Below are 20,320 nucleotides of genomic sequence, written 5' to 3'. Positions count from 1 at the left end.
TCGAAATTAGAGGATGGGTGAATCAGAGAAGAACAAGATTGCTTCATGGCACTAACTATTTCCTTGTCCTGCCCAGTAGTTGCCATCATTCCCCATCACTGTGGCTACAACGCCCCCTCTCCTCGAGTAAGACAGCTGCCATTGAGTCGCCTACGGATTCCGGCAGTGCAACCTATCGGGCGTCTGCCATAAATAGCAAGCAATTGCTTTGCTTTGTGCTTTCATGTCATGACGTATCATCGTATCATCGAGGACAGTAATAATAGCGCCCGTGTCCACGGCAAATAAAGAAAAAAGGCAGCCCCCAACGCCTAGTCAAACGTATAACCAACTTATTCATCATGTTACGGAGAACCCCAACAGCATACATGTCCGTACAATGCCCAAACAAAGACGCTTTTGCCATGACCACTTATGCGCACAGCCATGATTTGTTTGATGGAAAAAATCCACTTTCCAACACGGCCTTCATCTCTACTGCTGCCCTCTCCCGAGGCGAATCTTGGGAGCTGCATTCAGCGCTTACATGACAAAGCCATTGTTGTTTGTTCCCCCCAGGCAGCAAAGCCCAGAAAAAAAGACGGCCAGGCCCGAGGCTGTTTCTGGGCTAGAGCAGCGAAGCAGAGCCACTTGGCGCATCCGATTTGTAGACACAATACCTACCTAGGCAGCGTTCTGCCTAGCAGCAGCAAGAGATGACGGCAATGCTTTTCCGTCTAGTTAGAGGACGGCGCGTGACCAACGCTTTCTCCGTGCAAAAAAGTACGCCCTGCCACGTATTGTACAGCATCGCCATGCTGTGGTCAAGTTGCTCACGCAGATGATTGGACGCCAAAACGGAATCAACTAGTTGCCTGGGACAATGGGCTTGTGGCGGCCTAGCCTAACGGACGCCGGACGCTATGGAGTGAGTGCGTAAGGCTGGGAGCCCGATGAGGCGATGACGAGTTAGTTGTGTGCCGGCGGCGCAGCCCCCAACAATGGTACAGATGACCGTTGCCGTTTACGATACTGGATACCTTGTCCGTCCCGAAGCGTTCAGCTTTCGGCATCACTTGCCTTTTTTTATTTTGTTTTTCTTTATTGATACGCCCGTTGAGCGTAGACCAGTCGGGATGTTGGGCACTTGCTTGCCGGCGCGACAAATAAGCTTTCGTTTTTTTTTCCGGCACATCCATCATCGGTTGCGAACGCACTATCCGACCAGCCCAACGGCAATGGCCTCGCGGTGCCCGGTGCAGGTTCCCTTGTTGAGTTGGGGCCGGGGAGACAAAAAGGTAGTTGATAGTTGTCCGATGCCCGCGGGGCGTTTGCGGCTCGTTTGGGGAGACAAGAATGCGGCTTCGTCGGCCATTGATGACAGAGGGTGTGGTGGAAGCGTCACCATGACACTACAAAGTACGGCCATCAGTCAGAGTAAGAGGTTTCTTTATTCGCCATTGGTAATTTGTAATTTGTACCAGTCCTCGAAAGAGTACCCCGTACCTGAGCATGCAAGTCACCCCGTCAGACAACAGTCAGACCAACTCGTGCGCGCCACGTCTACCGGGAGATTTTTTTCCTTTTTTGGCCAAGGCATCGCGTGTTGAAGCAAAGACAGCCATGGCCGGGTAGTTAGAATTGCCCGCCCAGGCCCCCCTGGCGACCGAAGCTCGTTTTGGGATGGAACGGGGAAGGCGGAAGGGCAATGCCCACTGGCGGGCAGGGCTCTCTCTGCGTGTCTGCGGCGTGTCTGCGTGTCTGCAGGCCCTGGCATACGTTATCCGTGCTGAATACTAAGTATCATGGGTATCATGGCATCCTAGCACCATGAGCAGCTGCATGGAGTCTGAAGGGCATGCACGCGTGCAAGAGAGGAAAAGCGAACCCGGCGCAATGGGTAGACCGGATCGACACCCTAACTAGCTAGCCCCCCCTCCCCCTCCCCGGTAGGGTAGGCCCCAACTCACTAGCCCAGGCACGAACCCGCAGCAACTTTTTGGCTTTTTAGGCGCAAGAAGCAAGAAGGAGGCGCCGGGTGACGTGGGCGTTGTTCCTACTACTAAGAGGTACCTAGGGTAGGTAGGTGTGTTGGCAATTCGCACTCCCGCTAGTCACCCCCAGCATCGTGCAGCCAACTGGCTTTCATACAGGTAATTCGTAGACATCACAGGTTGGCAACGGGCGCTCGCATGGGCCGGCCCAGCCAACCGCCTCTAGTTATCGCCCTTTGTCAACTACCCAACTAGGCAGCCGTGGCGCAGTCCAGGAGTCCAGGTTTCGCAACCCGCATTGCCTCGTCGGGAGACAACCTTTCTTCTTCTCTCAACGCCCAACAGGAAGCCTCGTACACGACCAGTCTGACGGGTACAAGTCACACGTTTTTTTCCCCTTTCCATTTCAATTCATTATTCATTCATTCCCTCCCCCCCCTGCTCAAAGGAGACCCGACGAGTGGGAAATTGCCCACACCCTCCCCCCCAATACGGCTTAAACCCAGGGACAGGGGAGGACGGGGCTAAAGTGCTTGAGAGTGCTTTGGCCGCCCCGGGGGGAAAGAACAACGGGCGCCGCATTCTTCTTTTATTATTATTATTCTGATTATTCTGATTATTATTTTTAAATTGTACCGGCACAGACCAGTTTTCCTTCTTTTTTCATTCTTTTGTACCAGTACGGATTAGTTTCTTTTTTCCCTTTCCTTCCATCGACTTGTCAGTCAGGCTTGGAGAACGGACCACATACGCCCCAAATGGCCCTCCCTGCTCTGACTCTCTCTCCTCATCTCTCTTCTCACCCCCCCCCCCTCCCTTTACTCAAGTCCAGGCACGCAGCAGCTTGTTGGCGCAGACTTACTCTTTTTTTTTTCTTTACAAAAGCTCACGTTCCCTCCCTTTACTGCCTCTCTTCTGTTGTATCACTCTCTTCGTCTTTGTTTCCTGTTTCCTCCCTAATACCCAGCGTTGCTCTTGATTCACAGCACAACTGCTTCTCTTGCTTGCCTCTCCTCGTCTGACATTCCCGGCCTTTGATCCATCCCTCTCGCCAAAAAAAAAACCACTTACACCCCCTTTAATCTGCTTGTCACGACCAAGCACAAGAAATCGACAAGACCCCATTGTCGAGCTCGCCGGTCTCACCTACTCACGTTTCTCCGACATCTCTGCATCTCCATCGCCGACGCCCAAATTCACTGCCCGTCGCTCTCTTCATCGCCTCGAGCCCATTGTTTGCTCCGAAACAGCGACAATATCCGCTACCCATACCATACCAATCATCGTCCCCGTCAGCAGCTCGGATCACCTTTCGGTCCGCCAAGTCGTATTCACTCTCGCAAGTCGCAAGTCGCAAGTCGCAATTCGCAATTCAAGCGAACTCCCCGTCGCCGACTCTCCATTCTTCATTCTCCCGCGAAGCTAGTGATTCGCCTCGTGTCGCCTGATTCAACGCGCCGGTGCCGACATACTCTCGCCTCGGAATCCACCACCACCCCCGCCTCGGCACCGATACACATCTTGTCCAATAGTATTGGCAACACTGGCACCCTAGCCGTTGTTCGGCTCCTTTTCTGCCTATTCCTTGAACCCGTCATTCTTGGGTGTTGCCTGAGCGGCTTCTGGAAAACCGTCACACCAGTCAAGGTGAGTGATTCATGAGTTTGCCTTTCGCTTTCCCTAGTCCCTGAACCCGAACCCAACGACGACGTTTGCCCAAACAACTCGTCAATCTTGTCGTGCTGCTCTCTACTGCCTCGACTTTACTATATAGTCCTCTGCCAATCCTCATCAGATCCAATGGCTAACCCACATGATAGCAACACCACTTCCACTTGCACCTCATATCACCTATACCCAATCCCACCCACAGCCGTCACCAACAACAACCGTCACAATGGTTCACAACGAGTCTTCTCTGCGCAACATGGGCCGCGGCGCCTACGATACCACCGGTCTTCCTAAGCCGGCACCTCAAAAGCCTGTTCAGAAGCCTCGATAAATGCGGCCTGCACTCGTATGCGCGCGACCGAAACAGTGTCGCGTAGCACGACCTCGCCTTCAGATTGCGACCCCTGTCATCTTCTTCGACTTTTCGACTGTACCACCACCCTGTCTATAATGGTTCTTCAGCGATACGACTACTTAATTTCGCCCTTGTTTTTCTTTCTCGTCGACAATACACAAAAGGCTCGCTGCCAATCCTTGCGTATCAGCATCAAGGACCTTGTGGAAAGCTGACTCGAGTCACCTTTTTCCATGCTTTGGGGACATTTGTTTTTTTAGACACCACCAGAAGAGTGTGTGCGGCGTTTGAACATAGACGGATCTGGGCCAAAAATTTCCTATTTGTCACGTTTTTTTTGCTTTTGTTTTGCGCTTTTGCTCTGTCTGCCACTGGCTTTCGGATTGCTTTGGGGACTACTACAAGTACGCCCGTAGGTCTTTGGGCTGTTAACTTGGCTCATGCCTCATGCTTTGCTGGCAACAGCTGTTGAGTCGCATTGATTTCGGTTCATGGTCGATTGGCCGGTCGTCAGACGTAACCCGTCTGGCGATTGAGGGAAGAAAGGGCCACAGTGTGGCCTTGTAATATTGTGTTTTGATCTTTGTACTTTTACCCCTTTTGGCACACAGAACACTTTAGACGGGAAGCAGAGCCTGAGAGCTCTTGGTTTGGGAGACTACTTTATTGCTTTTATTTCCTCATGTATCAGATAGACCATCAGCCATTAAGACATGAAATTCTTACCATCAGCCCTTGAAAACATGAATTTCTTGTACTAAGCTTTGGCTCTACTATAAACCTGAATCTTTGTATGATCGGCACCCAGTGCATGTCCACGCTGGCTCTACCGCGGGACCGTGCAGCGTCTTGATGCGGGGGAGATTGGAGAATGGCCATCTCGCGTGGCTATGACTGATGACGGTGTTGCTCCGTCTCGGAGTGTTGGGCCCTGTATTCTTCCCATCGAAATACAAAAAAAAAACAAGTGTCGTGCAATAGATCTCGTGCTGGCGCATGCGTCGGCGCGTGAGCTGCCACAGTTTGCGGACCAAGTTAGCGGCGACGCCCGGATCCTGGGGGGCCCAAGATGCGATTTGTGCTAGACTCGATCCAGTCAGCCCAGTCAGCCCTTTGCTTGCTGTGTAAGGCGTGTAGGGAGAGAGGCGCCGCCAGGTACCCGACAAGCCGGGACAAGATTCCATTGCGACGCTGTGCTACGTTTCTTCTCCAATCACAAACGGACGGAGCGTGTAAGAGAACTTTGCCCGGTGAAATACGAAACAAAGATCAGGGAGAAATACTACAGACGACGACTTGATCAAGACACACGCCACCACAAGCTGAGAGAAGTGCTGAGAATTCATCAAGTGCGGACTAGTCGGGGTCGAGATGGCAGCGTAAAACAGAAAAAAAGAGTCACAAGAAAGCAACCTGGAGAATGACGAGCAAACGAGGTGAGACGCGTCCCTCGACGACTTTTCTCTTTGGTGGTGGTGGTGGCGTTTTCCGGCGCATTCCCAGCCTAGGGAGGTGGCGTGAAGGAGGGGTGTGTAGTCAAGGGAGAGAGACGAGAGAACAAGTCGTACAGACTACTCTGTACAAATTAATTTGTAGTTACTGGTAAAGAATTTACTTCTTTGCAACATGTCTCTCACTCTCCCCACCCAAGCTCTCGTCATTGTCATTCGATCGCACAGTCGCGCAATGTAGATCAAGTCCTCGCACCACGAGGGCAGATCTCACGGCCTCTCATCCCACGGCTCTATTTCTTCTTTCCGATGAGAGCTACATTCTTTCCAGGTATAGGACAACATATATGATCCTTCCATTATCGTCACATCGAATAGCTGAAGTGGCTGGCTCGTCGGTCGCCGCATCAAGCCGACTAGACGGCCGAGACCGTCTTGTCATCGCGACACACTCAATTCCCGCCCTTCCACCCCCTGGCTTGAGGACGGGAAGTCCCATGATGGGCGGCGGCGCCGACGATTGGCATTCACCCCAACATGAGCTGAAACAAATCAACCCATCCCGCGAGAGAAACAGTGTGGCACGCACGCCACACCACCAAAAGCCGGCGCGCAGGCAAACAACTTTGGCGCCACTTCTCCAACTTGGCGGAAATGTGTGGCAAAGGGGATGTCATTTGAGAACTCGTCCCCCTTTTTTTTTGCTGCTTCGTATGTAACTTTACAATTGATACATGTCTGCATTCATCAGCCAGCAACGCACCATGTCGCCAAGCCGTGGACTGCTGCTGAGCATTGTTCGTCTACTCAATGCGGGTGATATATGTACAACGAGGTGGACCCCAAATCCCAAACTCGACAAAGGTCCGTCAAAGAGCAAAAGTGTAAAGAGCTGGCTCCTTGCACTCTAGAACGGCGGGGATGTTGTCGTGTCTCTATCGGCCATCATTTTCTTTGTTATAGAGCGACGTCTGAGCTGCGAGCCATGGCTCTATAAAAAGCAACAACCCACGGCCACGCCGCTGCAAACCCGGTTTGATCCAAGCTCCTGGGTCGGAAGCGAAACAAATAATAGCAAAAGCAAAAAAAGAAAGAGAAAAGGGGGAGTTGCAAAAAAAAACAATAACTGGTTAGTCGACATCATAAAGGAGCGAATCAAATCTGATAAAAATCAGCAAATCACCACTTTGTCAGATAACTCGTATACAACCCCTGCGCGGCGAGACAACCGCCAGCCACTCGGGGGGCTGATGACGGATCCGGGCGGACGGGCCGCGCCGACAAAATGATGAATGACCGAATAGGACTTCAAGTACAAATTACCGAGTAAGAGTACATGGGTTGTCATCGCGATTGTGGCTAGAGATGATGCGCACAAGAGTAAAATCTAGGCCATAATATACAGCCCATGCCTGTGAATGGTGGCTGAGGTGTTTTGATTTTGTCTCTTCTCCCCCATGAACTTAATATTTGAAATCCGCAAGATCCTTCCATGATGCCATGATTTGCTTTTTGAAACTTTTTAGAATAATGCGTCCTTCTCCCCATGGCGCAACGTACCATGCAGCATCGAGGGGGGGGGGGGGGTTGCCGAGTCCAGCTTACCAGTACAAAAAGCAAAAAAATAAAAAGAACTGCCGCGAGTACATTCACCCCAATGAAACTTCATCAGTAGACGGAATATGTGAAACAAAGCAAAATCGGCCTAGTAACGTGCGCGCTGGGAAAACAAAGAAGCAAGTTCTTTGCGCGTCATCTTGCTTTTCTTCAGAGGGGGGCGGGCTGGCGATGAAGCTACTCCAAAGGGAGTGTGCATAGCAAAGTTAATTGATGGGGGCATGAAATATGGAAATTGACAACTCTACATGTCACATTTCAGTCCAGCGTGAGGGTGTACTGGTAAGCGCACATGTCTGCGTGTCGTGGTCGAGACGACTTCAACGACGGCTGTTATAAAACGTGTAATATAGAGAGTGAATAACGCTCAATTGCTAAATGACTGAGTCTCTTGACATTATCTGCCACCGAATGTATAGCCCCTAGTTTATTCATGACCGACGACACATTCTACTCATGATTGTAAATAGACACCTCAAAAATCTACAGATTACAGCGTCAATGGCCGCTCCAGGTCCATCTGCAGTCCAACCGAAAGCTGCGGCACCTGCTCATAGTTGGACTGTCGCAGGCACAAGCGCGTCTCATTGAGCGTCTGTAGCCAGCCAGTCCGTTAGCCCATTTCCAATCAAAGCCGGGTCTGCTTCAAAACATACCTGCAAAAAGCTCGGGTTGGGGTTTCTCCTCATGACCTGCAGAAACGCCCAGGACATGGCGCCCTCGCTGACGCCGGCGATGCTGGCGTCGGCGCTCGTCTGGTCGTCGCGGCAGCCCGAGAACATGGTCACCATCTTGTGCTCCTGCTGGTACATGGCGCTGTCCTCGTCGGCGTCGAGGCCGGCGGCCTGCTGTTCCTCGCCCATGTGCTTGAAGGAGCGGAAAAAGGACGTGGCGCCGGCGTACAGGTCCTGCGCCTCGGCCAGCTTGTCGAAGCTAAATCCGCCGCCGCCGCTGAGCAAGCCCGACGCCTCGCTCATCAGCCGCATGCCCTGCCGGATATTGTCCACCAGGCTGACGTTGCCCGAGTCGTCGGTCCGGTACACGTACGGCAGCTCCAGCGCCGAGCCCGAGTGGCAGCAGTCGAGAATCGCAAACAGCGTGCTGTTGCCCGGCATCCGCGTCACGAGGTGCTGGTGCAGCGTGTCCGAGTCAATCTGGCCCCGCTCCTCAAAGTCCACCGGGCAGATCGTGTCCAGGATGCCCGACGGTCGCTGCCCCGTCGGGTCCCGCACCTGGCCGCCGTGCCCCGAGTAGTGGAAGAAGTTGCAGGTCCCGGGCTCGCTGACGAGCCAGTCGATGGCAGCCTGGAACAAGTCAGCCACCTGATATCTTTCGTGTTTATAGCGCCGCATACCAGCATGTTGTGCGCACTGGGGTAGTACGCGTCTCCCAAGTCATCTCTCAATATGACCTGGGACCGAGGATCGGACGAGTAGCCCCGGTAGCTCAGAAACTCGGCAATGTTTTCAACATCTCGATGGCACCCGTTGAGCTGGTGCTCGCTCCCCGTGTAATTGATGCCAATTAGCAGTGACTTTTTGCGCATTTCCATCTTGGCCGTGTTGGGCTGCGGTTATTTGTTTCCTACACATTGCCGCGTGGCTTGCGCTTGCTGACCTAGTGAGGGGTGCCTATCTGCTGCCACACCTGGATGAGGTAATTATTTGCGGGTTACAGCTGGCTGCTCCTGTGCAGAGTCTGCAAGGTCAATTTAATGCAGAAAAGTTGCCGAAATTCCGTATTCCAACCTTGTCACTCTTTTCCCTTTGTGGCTCTTTGTAGCTGGTAAAGTTGGTGCCGGAGCCAGCCGTGCCGATCCTCATTGGCAATGCTGATGATGAGGCTTTGCTGTGCTTACAAAGATGAGAGTCTTCTGCAAAATGCAACTTCAACGTCATTGCCCAAGAAGGCGTGTTATATCGGCCCAGGCCGCTCTCGGTTGCGTCTGCTTTCGGACTCAACCGATGTGGCGCCAGCCTTGGCCGACATCCATCACGCCACAGTCTTGGCGCAGATTTTACCAGCCCGCGGATTTTGCTGTTTTATTTGGAAAAGCGCTGAAAGACCTGGGAAGCGACTGGACGAATAAGGTGAAGCAAGAATAGACGGGCCGCGTGCCAGAGCTGCTTGCCCGGGGAGAGTAGAATCAGGTCCCTGCCATTGGCAACGACTACAGCTGTCCCTTGGTTACTTTTACATTTGTGTTGACATTTAAGCGCCCGTGTCGCTTTCGTAGACTTGATGCATCCTAGATACGACTTGTGATGTCTTGTACTTGGCAAAAATAGAATGTATTTGCAAAGGAAAGGCGAAAAGGTGTTTGGTCAATCCAGCCCCTCGTTGGTGTAAAGTCGCATTCCACGGAAATCTCAGGTTCCTGGATATACGACGAGCGTTATACTCAGCAACTCATCTGTCAGACAAGGATATATACGAGTAACGACTACATCCGACGCTGAAGTGGCATCTCGCGCCGAACTCTCTCCAACTCGCCGATATCCACGTCTACGAACCCAATCTCTCCCACCGCTCCCTCCGACGCGTTACCCTGTTCATCAGCGACACCACCCAGCGACAAGACGACGCGGCCCCAAGGGTCCACGACCATGCTGCGGCCGTAGCTCGCGCGCGTCTCGTTGTGGCGGCCGACCTGCGCCGCCGCCACGACCCAGCTCTGCGTCTCTATCGCGCGCGCGCGCAGGAGCGTCTCCCAGTGCGCCTCGCCCGTGCGCAGCGTAAAGGCGCTCGGGTACGTCAGGATCTGCGCAGGGCGCGCGTGCCAAGCACTGCTGGGTGCCGCGCGCGGCTGCGCCAGCGCGACGGCCGTTTCGGCAAAGCGCAGGTCGAAGCAAATCAGGCTGCCGATGCGGCCGACGGGCGAGTCAAACGGGGCCGTCAGGTGCATCCCGGGCTGCACCGTGGCGCTCTCCCGCAGCGCGCCATAGTCAAACACGTGCAGCTTGTCGTACGTGGCGGCGTCGTCAATCTCGCCCTCGGGCGTAATGTACAAGGCCCGGTTGAGCATCCGCCGCGCGTGGCTGCCGGCGGCATCGTCTGGCGGAGGCATGTGATGGATGCCGACATGGACGGCGACGGCGTGGGCTTTGGCGGCGGCGCGGAGCCCGGTGACAAACGGTGACGCCGTCTGTGGTTGTGCTAGCTCCAGAGACGTCTTCGCATCGGGCGCAATGTAATCTGACGCTTCAGGTAGGAAGAGAACCTGGGTCCAAGGGGAATGAGCCACGGTGCTTGATATCTCGGTATTCGGCTTCGTACCTTGGCGCCGCCAGCAGCGGCCTTTGCCACCAGCTTGACGCATTGCTCCAGGTTTCCCTTTAGGGAGGCCGTGGAGCATATCTGCCCTACAGCCTAAGAAGTAGTCAACATCATTAGATTCCCGGATTCATAGAGAACAGACAAGGGTCGTACTGCTATCGCCATCCTGACAAGTGAGGTACTTCGAGTATGTAGGTACCAAGTACGCTTCCTCGGTCCACTTTTGCGCTGGCGCAAGATCACGGAGCAGCTACGCAACTGAACTCTATGGAATGCTTGGTGATGAAGTCATTTATATTATTTTTATAATTTCACAAGAGCTATTTTCCATCCTCTCTTGTGACCCATCGGCACTCCCATGCATCAGGTTCAGCCGTTTAAACCTTTTGAGCTACACTTTGCTCCATCTGTGCTCGTTTGGAGTTTCGCCGAGCGCTCCCATTGCAAAAAACAAGATCCAGTGCCCCATATGCCCTCAGGAAAAGACAAATTCAAAACGCCGGGCTAAGATAAGATACACCAATAGAAAGGTAAGAAAAAAAGTGCCATGGAGAGGTACTGATCCTGAAGCCACGCCCATCCCAGGCAGTGCGTGTCTCGGAGACGGCTGATTATTTGGGGTTGGATGAATCCAATTGCAGATATGCCTGCTGGAGCAAGTGCGCTTCTCGCCCATCCCGCTCCAGAACTGTGATCCAATCGCGTAGCTGAATGTTCTTCCCCTTTTCCTTGTCTTCACGCCAGGTCCCTAGACGGTTTCGACCTTCCGTCGTCAGGGCCATATTACCTGCCACTGTCTGCGCCATGCCATTCGCTGCCTTGCCGCCATCACCCAGGGTTTTTGTAGGTGTGCTCGCTCCGCTGCCTCCTCGGCCGACATTCATCCAGTCATAAGTTTTGCGTTTGCTCTTGCCAAATAACCCACTTTTGCCTCCTAGACCCGCAAACATGCTACTCGTCATGTTTTGGTTTGCATGACTGTTGGCCTCGGCAGCCTTGAGTGCTTGGTTCTTCTTTTGTTCCTTCTTCGTCATCGCCTTGTCCGACTCTGGCGCAACTGCTCCGGGTGTTCCAGGCGCAACGCTGCCCGATCTCGAGCCAGCCGCGGCCGTGTCGATTGTGCCGTCTTTTCTCTTCTGGCGTCTCCGTAGACGGGCTTCTTCCCACTCCCGCTCCTGTCGGGCCAGATCCCGCATGGTGAGCGCCATGTATGAGGCAATCTTCGGCAATTTGGCAGGTTTCGGGTTTAATTCACCGTTCGCCTGATCCGAAGTCCCTGTGAAGCGAATTAGTCAGCAATTCCTCGTGCAGTGGTGTCCGGTCTTACGCTTCAGAGAGCCGTCACCAGTCTCGGACCTGCCCTCTTCGTTCGGCGCGCCTACAAGCTCGAGCACCTCCTTGTTCATGGGCGCTGCAGCGGGTACCCATTCTTCCGGCACATCACCATGTGATGTCTTTTGTCGGTTGAGCGCGATCGCGTGGGCGTCCTCAATCATTTCTCGAACTCGTTGCTTACTACTCAATGACAACAGCGCAAGTTGATCAACCAAGTATGCGTCGTGGGGTATGAAAGATCCAGTGGTGCTGACCGTTGTCGAGTCGGGCCCCGGCTGGGTCTTCACAGTCACTGACGGGGAAGGGAATTGCTCGGGATAGCGCAGTTTTCCAGGCGCATAAGCATTGTTGCGAAGCTCGAGATTGAGACCAATATGATGCTCGCGCGCAATCTTGTCCGCTCGCCGATGCATCATCGCCACGAGCAAAAAAGGATTCGCAATCTCCTGCGTTCTTGAAGCCGCTAATCTCATGGCGGATTCCGTCCAGGCCCGCTCTGCGGCCTGAGCCTCATACTGTTTCTGAGACTGGCCATTGATCATCTCTGCAGGCTGGCTTGCAGGGCCTGCACCATAGAACGAGCTTGCACCAGTCGGTAATTGCACAGCGAATCCGGTGCGAGCATCTTGATTTCCATCCAGCGCATTGGAGTACAATTCAGACATGTACTGTTCTTCGGCGCGCAAGTCGATTCCCGTTCCAGCAAGCGAATCTGTAACCTCGTATTCGTAGTCTTTCGTCGGTCGCTCCGCGGGTCGCTGAGGCGGTCCCATGACGTTCTGTTGCATTTGATGCTGCCCTTGGTGCATAGCAGGCGTGAGTGTTGCATTCGTGTACGGCGTCATCCCTGAAAGCTGTTGGTGTTGTTGCATAGGAGAAGCCGTCGCAGCCGCCGCAGCTGCTGCAGCTGCTGCAGCCCGAGCTTCGGCAACGTTATAAACGGGTGTCGCTTGGCCGTTTGCATAAGGAGTGTTGTAGCCCTGTATCGGAGGCGTTTGCGCGAAGGTGGGTGAGCCAGCTGCGAGGGTCGGACTGCCAGACGGACCTGGGCTTGCAGCAAACGGCGATGCTGGATACGGCGAGCCCGGTTGTGAAGCCGCCCCGACTCGTTTGTTGGGCGGAACCGCATAGGCAGACTGGGAGCCCGCTGGCGAAGGAGTGGGCTGCGGCGGCGAATAGGCCCGCGCCGGCACCTGCGACTGGGGCTGAGCCATGATGATACAGCTCAGTCGCGATGCCCTGCTTCAGCTGGCAGAGCGTGCGCGATGAAGTTAGACGGCTGCAGGGGCCGGTGCGATGATGCATTCAGCAGGCAATGAAGCCCGACACGTCGGATGCTGCTCGTCCCATTCGACGCGCCGCCTCTGCAGAGTATATCGCGACACCGTAAAACTGTATGTGTAGCCTTCGTATAGATCGGGATTGCTGAATCGCGTTTGTTAGATGGCGCGCATCAATATGGAAACCTGGATGAGTCGCAATCGATTCGCATAGCCCGTTGGCAGGGAGCGTGACTGGAAGCTTTGTGCCGGGGCAGATGGAATTTGTTGTGACTTAAGTGGGTCCACTGTCGCACTTATTAATCAGCCGACTGGCCGACTATTACCCGCGACAGCTTCCATCGCGTCTTGGGAACAAGACTTTTTTTTTTGAGAATTGCGCATCCAAATACCTACTACGCGGGCGAATTACTTTTTAATCCTACGGCCATATCTGGCCTTTGGGGAATTCTTGTCTCTTGTTGGGGGTGGATTGTCTAGACAACGATAGGCGCAACCATGGCATCGAAACGCAAGGCATCCGCTATGAATGCGGCCGCCTCAGAGGAGCCGGTCGATCCATCCGACGAGCTCGTCTTTCTATGTTTAGGTGGCGGGAACGAAGTCGGAAGATCATGTCATATCATTCAGTACAAGGGGAAAACGGTCATGGTGAGTATGAACCTGGATTTTTCTGCTCACAGCTGCTAACTAGCCGTAGCTTGATGCTGGTCAGCATCCTGCCTACGATGGCCTCGCTGCGCTCCCTTTCTACGACGATTTCGACTTGAGCACGGTCGACGTGTTACTCATCAGCCAGTCAGAATTGCGCTACCCCATGCGACAGTGCATTGACGTCGCGCTCTGCGCCAATACCGCTAACACTAAACCAGTTTCCATATCGACCACGCCGCGTCTCTACCATATGTTCTAGCGAAGACGAATTTCCGAGGACGAGTGTTCATGACACATCCGACAAAGGCAATCTATAAGTGGCTTATTCAAGACAGTGTTCGTGTGGGCAACACATCGGCGAATCAGACCACTCAGCCTCTCTACACCGAGCAAGACCACTTAAATACATTTCCACAAATCGAAGCCATTGATTACCATACGACGCACACGATATCGTCCATCCGAATTACACCGTACCCTGCCGGCCATGTTCTGGGTGCGGCCATGTTTCTCATCGAAATCGCCGGACTCAACATTTTCTTTACAGGCGACTACTCTCGAGAGCAAGACAGACATTTGGTCTCGGCTGAAGTCCCCAAAGGCGTCAAGATTGATGTCTTGATTACAGAATCCACGTATGGCATTGCGTCGCATGTGCCTCGTCTAGAACGTGAGCAGGCTCTCATGAAATCCATCACAAACATTCTAAACAGAGGAGGCCGAGCCCTCTTACCGGTCTTTGCCTTGGGGAGAGCTCAGGAGCTTCTTTTGATTTTGGATGAATACTGGGGAAAACACGCCGAATTCCAAAAGTACCCAATATACTATGCTAGTAATTTGGCAAAGAAGTGTATGCTTATTTACCAGACCTACGTGGGCGCCATGAATGATAATATCAAGCGACTCTTCCGAGAACGCATGGCGGAAGCCGAAACATCAGGAGGGGCGGGAGCTGGTGGTCCTTGGGACTTCAAATACATCCGCTCACTGAAGAACCTGGATCGTTTTGACGATGTCGGTGGTTGTGTCATGCTTGCCAGCCCGGGTATGCTGCAAAATGGTGTCAGTCGCGAGTTGTTTGAGCGCTGGGCGCCAAACGACAAGAACGGCGTCATTATCACGGGTTATAGTGTGGAGGGTACCATGGCCCGTCAGATTATGAAGGAACCAGAGCAGATTCAGGCCGTCATGTCGCGGAGTATTGCAGGCGCGAGAAGGGCGCCCGGAGGAGACGGCGAAAAAGTCATGATTCCGCTACGATGTAGCGTCCAGGAATATTCCTTTGCCGCGCACGTCGACGGTGTCGAGAACCGCGAATTTATCGAAGAAGTGGCGGCACCAGTAGTGGTACGCTTTACCGAGTCCCGTTTTGCATCAACGCAGCTACTAATACTTGGCAGATTCTAGTGCATGGCGAGCAAACGAATATGATGCGTCTTAAATCGAAACTGCTATCGCTCAATGCCAACAAGACAGTCAAGGTCAAGGTTTACTCGCCTCGTAATACAGAAGAGCTACGCATTCCCTTCAAGGCCGACAAGATTGCCAAGGTCGTGGGCAAGCTCGCATCCATCCCGCCACCACGACCCATTGCCGCGTCCGACGACGCCGACACAGGCGTCGCCGGGGGGCCGCTCGTCTCGGGTGTCCTGGTCCAAAACGACTTCAAACTGTCGCTCATGGCGCCCGAGGACCTCCGCGAATACGCCGGCCTCAACACCACCACCATTACCTGCCGACAGCGCCTCACGCTGAGCGCCGCGGGCATCGACCTCATCAAGTGGGCTCTCGAGGGCACCTTTGGCACGGTTGAGGAACTGCCTGAGATGCACCTTATGCAGATCGACTCCAGCAAGACCGCCAAAGAAGGCGCGGATGACAACGAGGATGACGATTACAACCCGGAAGTGGCCGTGGCGGCGGCGGAGGAGGAGGCCGACGAGGAACTCCCGCGTCTCGTGGCGGCGTACCTCGTCATGGGCTGCGTGACGGTGCGCTACCGCAGCAACGGCGAGGTCGAGCTCGAGTGGGAGGGCAACATGCTCAACGACGGCATCGCCGACTCGGTCATGGCGGTGCTCTTTTCCGTCGAGAGCTCCCCGGCCGCTGTCAAGAAGTCGTCGGGCAAGTGCGGTCACGCCCACACCTCCCCGGATGCCATGGATGCGGACGCGCCCCTGCCAGAGAGCAACCCGCACGCGCGCGTCTCGCCGCAGGACCGCCTCGAGCGGCTGCTCTGGTTCCTCGAGGCCCAGTTCGGCGCCGACAATGTCGCCCCGATCGAGACGCCCCGGCTGCCCGCCCTGCCCGCCCTGCCGTCCCCGCCACCAGACGACGACAGCAAGCCTGCAGGGTCCTCCTCCGCCGCCGCCGACGGCGACGACGCCATGGACGTAGAGAACGAGGACAGCACCCGCGCGGAACAGGCTCTCCAGCAGCGCCGGAGCAAAGAGCTGGCGCGCCTGCACAGGCTGGGCATCCCGGTCCCCGGCGTCTCCATCAAGGTGGACAGCATGACGGCGACGGTCTGGCTCGAGGACCTCGAGGTGGAGAGCAGCAAATCTGTCTTTGCGGACCGCGTGCGCGCCGTCGTGGAGAGGGCAGTGGAAGTGACGGCGCCGCTGTGGGGTTGAACAAAAATACAACGGGAGCTACAAAGAAGAGCAATTTTGAAATGGCGATTTTGTAACAACAATAGTCTAGGGGACCGGGGTCAGTTTCTCTATGTATGGGATAAAAACGTCACACATGGCAAGGATAATACAAATGATTACTTACGCATGGGGCCGTTTTCTCTTCTTTTTTTTAAATTACAGAGTCTACGAATTAAAGATGCTCGAGGTAGGAAGGTATGTATGTATGTATTGATGAGTATTGTAGTACAGCAAGACGCGCACGTTTACAGGATCAAAGTCTAGACGACGCCAGTCCAGCGACATGTGACCATCTCGGCCAATACACATAAACAGTTTAAAAACAACGAAGCAATATAATAAAGAAAACTAGTCTACAGTGGGCGGAAAGCGATTATCCCAGATATACCTTGAGCTCCTCCGACTCGTCCAGCAAGGCCGCAAACGAAAACGGCACAAACGGCCAGCCGGCAAACTCGGCAAACTTGGAAAAGGACTCGACCCACGCCAAACGCAGCGAGTGCAGCATGGCGCTGGTGCCTTCCATGCATACGAGGATCGCAATGGCTGTGCAAGAGTTAGCAGCTAGTCACATGAGGGTAGGGTAGAGAAGAGGGAGGATACGTACTGAGGAAGAACCACAGGTAGAAACCAATAACAATGGCAATGACGCCGACGACGCCAGTCATAGGCAGGGCGAGACCAATGGTCATGGTCCACAGAACGACGCTGAGCTGCTGATGGGCGAGGGAGAGGGCCCACAGACGCAGGTATGAGGCAGTGTGGGAGACGCAGTTGAGACAGAATTCTAGATGCAATGTTAGCGGAGGGCAACGCGTCTTACTGTACAGTTCGTGCATGGTTGTTGTAACGTACCAATGGTGTGAATGACTTGGTGAATCATGACCTCGCTGAATTCAAACTCTTCATGCTCCTCGTCCACGTTTTGCGAAATCATGGCCACGCCTTCGCCGTCGTCAATGCTATTACCGTGGCCACCACCATGAATCAGGCCCTGGGCTTCGTCCTCGTCGTCGCCATCGAGGGCGCTCACGCGGGACGTCTCGCCGATGCCGCGGTACCCCTTGGCGCGAGCGCGGTTGTTCTCCCAGCGGAGGTAAAAGGGCTTGAGGAAGAGCAGGACAGGGACCTGGGCAAAGGCGAGGAGGAGCAAACCCACCTGCACGTATTCCTGGCCGGCGTAGAGGCGCTCGCCATTGGGCAGGGTGCCTGGCTGTAGAAACATGTAGATGAGCATGTTGAGCAGGCCGGGTGCGGGCTTGCCAATCGCGTTCCAGTCCACAGTCCACTTGTAAACGATGCAGCCGACAAGGTAGCCAAAGATGGACTGGAAGAATATCATGCCGGGCACAAAGTTGCCCCAAATGTCAATGGGTCTGCGAAAGTGCTTGGCATTGATGTAGGCAAAGATGAGCGAGTACGTCATGTGCGCCCAGCCCAGCAGGATACTCATCTTCATCTTGTAACTGTTGCTAAAGAGAAGGTCGTTGTCGGTGCCGTGCCATGCCGAGTCAATACCAAATGGGTAGCGGTATCCGTGGCTGTTGAGCGTGCCTTCAATCGTCTCGCCCTCCTTGAAGCCGCCCTCGGGCAGCCGAAACTCCCACGCACTGGTAAAGAGCGTCATGGACTTGGAGAAGGCATCGTTGTAGACGAGGCCAGTGAAGAGGGAGAAAACGGCCATGACCAGGGCAATATAACGCCCGTAGAAAACCATGGCAAAGAGTTCAAACGAGACCTTTTTCAGTGAGCGCTCCCAGTAAATCATGGCCAGCGCGGCAGACAACATGATGATGGCGTGGCCGAAGTCACCAAACATGACGGCGAAGAGAAAGGGAAATGTGACAATGACCGGCATGGCGGGGTTGACTTCCTGGTAGCTGGCGGTACCGTATGCATTGACAATAGTCTGGAAGCCCTCGGTAAACTTGTTGGTTTTGAGATAGGTGGGAGGCTTCTTGTTTGTACGAATCTCGTTGATGATGGACGGGACGGAAAGGCCTGCACGGTTGGTGACATCTTGCAGAGTCGATCTAATGAGAGGCAGGTCGTTGGTCGGGCACCAGCCTTCGGCAATCAGGGTGCGACGAGCCCTGTCGTACGAGAAGAGGTTGAGCGTGCCGTAGACGGCTTTTTCCTTGGCAATGAGCACCATCCAAGCGGACAGCGACTGAGAGATTTGGTTGAGCTCGGCCTGGAGAGTAGCCTGCGTGTTCTGGAGCACATTCTGCACATCCTGGAGCCTGCTGTTCACCTCGTGGATCTGGTCGCGGCGCAGATCGCTGTTCTCGTCCACGCTGTACACCTCTGCACCCATAGACTCGGAGATCTTGCGGATCTTGGCAATGATCTCTTTTCCGTGGGCAAAGATGACAAATACGTTCTTGTCGACGGCCTCGTTGTTGACCGGGTTGATGAGCGGCTCGGAAATCTCGGACTGGTTCATGTAGAGGTTGCCGCGAAGGGTGCGCCAGAGAATGCGCTCAAAGGCGCCGACACGGTCGCGGGCAATGACACCGGCCACAAAACCAATGTTCATGCCGCCAAAGGAGCGCTCGACCTCGGGGGCGGCTCGGTGCTGCTCCACGTCGGCGAGCAGCGGGGCGTCGTCCTGGCCGCCGCTGCCGCCGTCCATCGAGGCGCGAATTTCCTCGACGTTGCCGTGGGCGCGGTCAAAGAAGCTCCCGGCCTCGCGCAGCACCCAGCGCCACTCGGTAAGGTCGCCCTCGCGCTTCTTGAGCGTCTCGTAGCTGTCGTTGAGGGCCGACACGCGCTGCTCGAGCTTCTCGCTGCGCTCGGCGAGCTCGTCAATCTCGGTGGTGGAGGGGGAGGCGAGGCTCTCGGTGTCGAGGTCGAGCTTGCGGAGAGTAATGTTCGTCTTTTCCATCTGCGCGTTAAAGTAGCCTGACATAGGAGCAGGCATGTTAGCAAATCAACTCTGCAATGATCGTGGTCGTAGGGCGGGATGTGTCGACATACGTAGCTGTCGCTCCACATTATCGAGGCGTCGGATTTCCTGGGTATAGGTGCGCTGGAAGGCGCTGACATCTTCGTTGAGCTGTTCATGATGATCCCGTTAGCCAATCTTGAGGTGCAGACGGTCATTTTCCAGCGGTGTGATGATCCGGCTGATGGGGGCAGGATTTCTTACATCTCGGAACTGGCAGAGGCCAAGCTCGCCGAGCGCCGTCACGACCTCGCGGCCAATTTCGTTGGAGACATAGAGCTGGACCATGCTCATGTCCGCAGAGCGGAAGGGGGTATCCTGTTTAGGAGCCATGGCGATACCGCTTTTCAATCGCCAGGTGCTCTTGGCCAGGTGGTGGTGGTAAGCTATGCAGTCGGTTGAGAAGCGCCAAGATGTTACGTAGGTAGCGCTGGGAGGAGGGAGGCCACCAAGTTGACCTGGATCACGTGACGAGTCCTCGACGTCACAGGTCCGCGCTGTGGCAACGCCATCTGAGAACGATATAACAAGAAAAGAAATCGACACTGAAAGGAAATGTATTCATTTAGCTAATTTTCTCCCTCCCATTCTGTTATGTAGCCCGCACCTGGAAAAACCGCGGACTTACCAGCAGCAACATTTCTAGGCCTAGACTGAACGAGACAGTGATAATTACAGACGGTGTCATATAACAAGACAGCGATAATTACACAGATAGTGTTATATAAATCATCCTATGTAGACTATCCAAAAAGAAATGTATCCAAACAAAAAACGGATATAAAGAATTGTGACTGGTAACCATGCAAAAATAAAAACTGTCCAGAGTACCGACCGAGTGACCATGCTTTTTTAATTCAGGGGTATCCTTACATGCAGCGGCCAAGAGGAAGCAAAATGAAACATATTCGACGCCGTAGTGAAAGAATCCATAATGGCCTTTTGTGGTACGCTCCCGTTGATGCAGTTTTCTTCGTGGCAAAAGTCCCGTCCGTACAAAAACAAATACAGCCACCAAAAAGATAGCAAATCCGAAGCGCCTTGCGTATGATGTGAGGAGAGATGATGCCGTTATTTTTCTTTCTTTTCTGACGCAGATGCCAGATA

At 54.1% G+C, this 20,320-nt stretch overlaps 6 protein-coding genes across 6 annotated transcripts; 1 reads left to right on the top strand and 5 right to left on the bottom strand.

Moving 5' to 3' along the window:
• Positions 1-1,080: 1,080 nt before the first annotated feature.
• CCM_04788 (uncharacterized protein) lies at positions 1,081-1,354 on the bottom strand (the record flags this gene model as incomplete). The annotated part of the gene is made up of 2 exons (XM_006669934.1): positions 1,081-1,150; positions 1,197-1,354. 2 exons carry the CDS (start codon positions 1,352-1,354, stop codon positions 1,081-1,083), a joined length of 228 nt encoding a protein of 75 aa, XP_006669997.1.
• A 6,203-nt stretch (positions 1,355-7,557) lies between these two features.
• CCM_04787 (metacaspase) lies at positions 7,558-8,619 on the bottom strand (the record flags this gene model as incomplete). The annotated part of the gene is made up of 3 exons (XM_006669933.1): positions 7,558-7,662; positions 7,724-8,389; positions 8,422-8,619. 3 exons carry the CDS (start codon positions 8,617-8,619, stop codon positions 7,558-7,560), a joined length of 969 nt encoding a protein of 322 aa, XP_006669996.1.
• Positions 8,620-9,510: 891 nt separating this feature from the next.
• On the bottom strand, positions 9,511-10,422 carry CCM_04786 (nitrilase; the record flags this gene model as incomplete). The annotated part of the gene is made up of 1 exon (XM_006669932.1): positions 9,511-10,422. One exon carries the CDS (start codon positions 10,420-10,422, stop codon positions 9,511-9,513), a length of 912 nt encoding a protein of 303 aa, XP_006669995.1.
• A 532-nt stretch (positions 10,423-10,954) lies between these two features.
• CCM_04785 (uncharacterized protein) lies at positions 10,955-12,892 on the bottom strand (the record flags this gene model as incomplete). The annotated part of the gene is made up of 2 exons (XM_006669931.1): positions 10,955-11,619; positions 11,671-12,892. 2 exons carry the CDS (start codon positions 12,890-12,892, stop codon positions 10,955-10,957), a joined length of 1,887 nt encoding a protein of 628 aa, XP_006669994.1.
• A 564-nt stretch (positions 12,893-13,456) lies between these two features.
• Positions 13,457-16,245, top strand: CCM_04784 (cleavage and polyadenylation specifity factor, 73 kDa subunit, putative; the record flags this gene model as incomplete). Its single annotated transcript, XM_006669930.1, has 4 exons — positions 13,457-13,609; positions 13,659-13,783; positions 13,831-14,959; positions 15,013-16,245. The coding sequence occupies 4 exons, from the start codon at positions 13,457-13,459 to the stop codon at positions 16,243-16,245; spliced, it is 2,640 nt and encodes an 879-aa protein (XP_006669993.1).
• Positions 16,246-16,639: 394 nt separating this feature from the next.
• On the bottom strand, positions 16,640-19,546 carry CCM_04783 (vacuolar ATP synthase 98 kDa subunit; the record flags this gene model as incomplete). The annotated part of the gene is made up of 5 exons (XM_006669929.1): positions 16,640-16,812; positions 16,874-17,053; positions 17,122-19,170; positions 19,246-19,324; positions 19,418-19,546. The coding sequence occupies 5 exons, from the start codon at positions 19,544-19,546 to the stop codon at positions 16,640-16,642; spliced, it is 2,610 nt and encodes an 869-aa protein (XP_006669992.1).
• Positions 19,547-20,320: the final 774 nt, after the last annotated feature.

This window comes from Cordyceps militaris (genome assembly GCF_000225605.1).
Source record: "Cordyceps militaris CM01 unplaced genomic scaffold CCM_S00003, whole genome shotgun sequence".
Lineage (NCBI taxonomy): Eukaryota > Fungi > Ascomycota > Sordariomycetes > Hypocreales > Cordycipitaceae > Cordyceps > Cordyceps militaris.
Note: the sequence above shows the minus strand (reverse complement) of the source record. Positions and strands in the feature narration are given on the sequence as shown.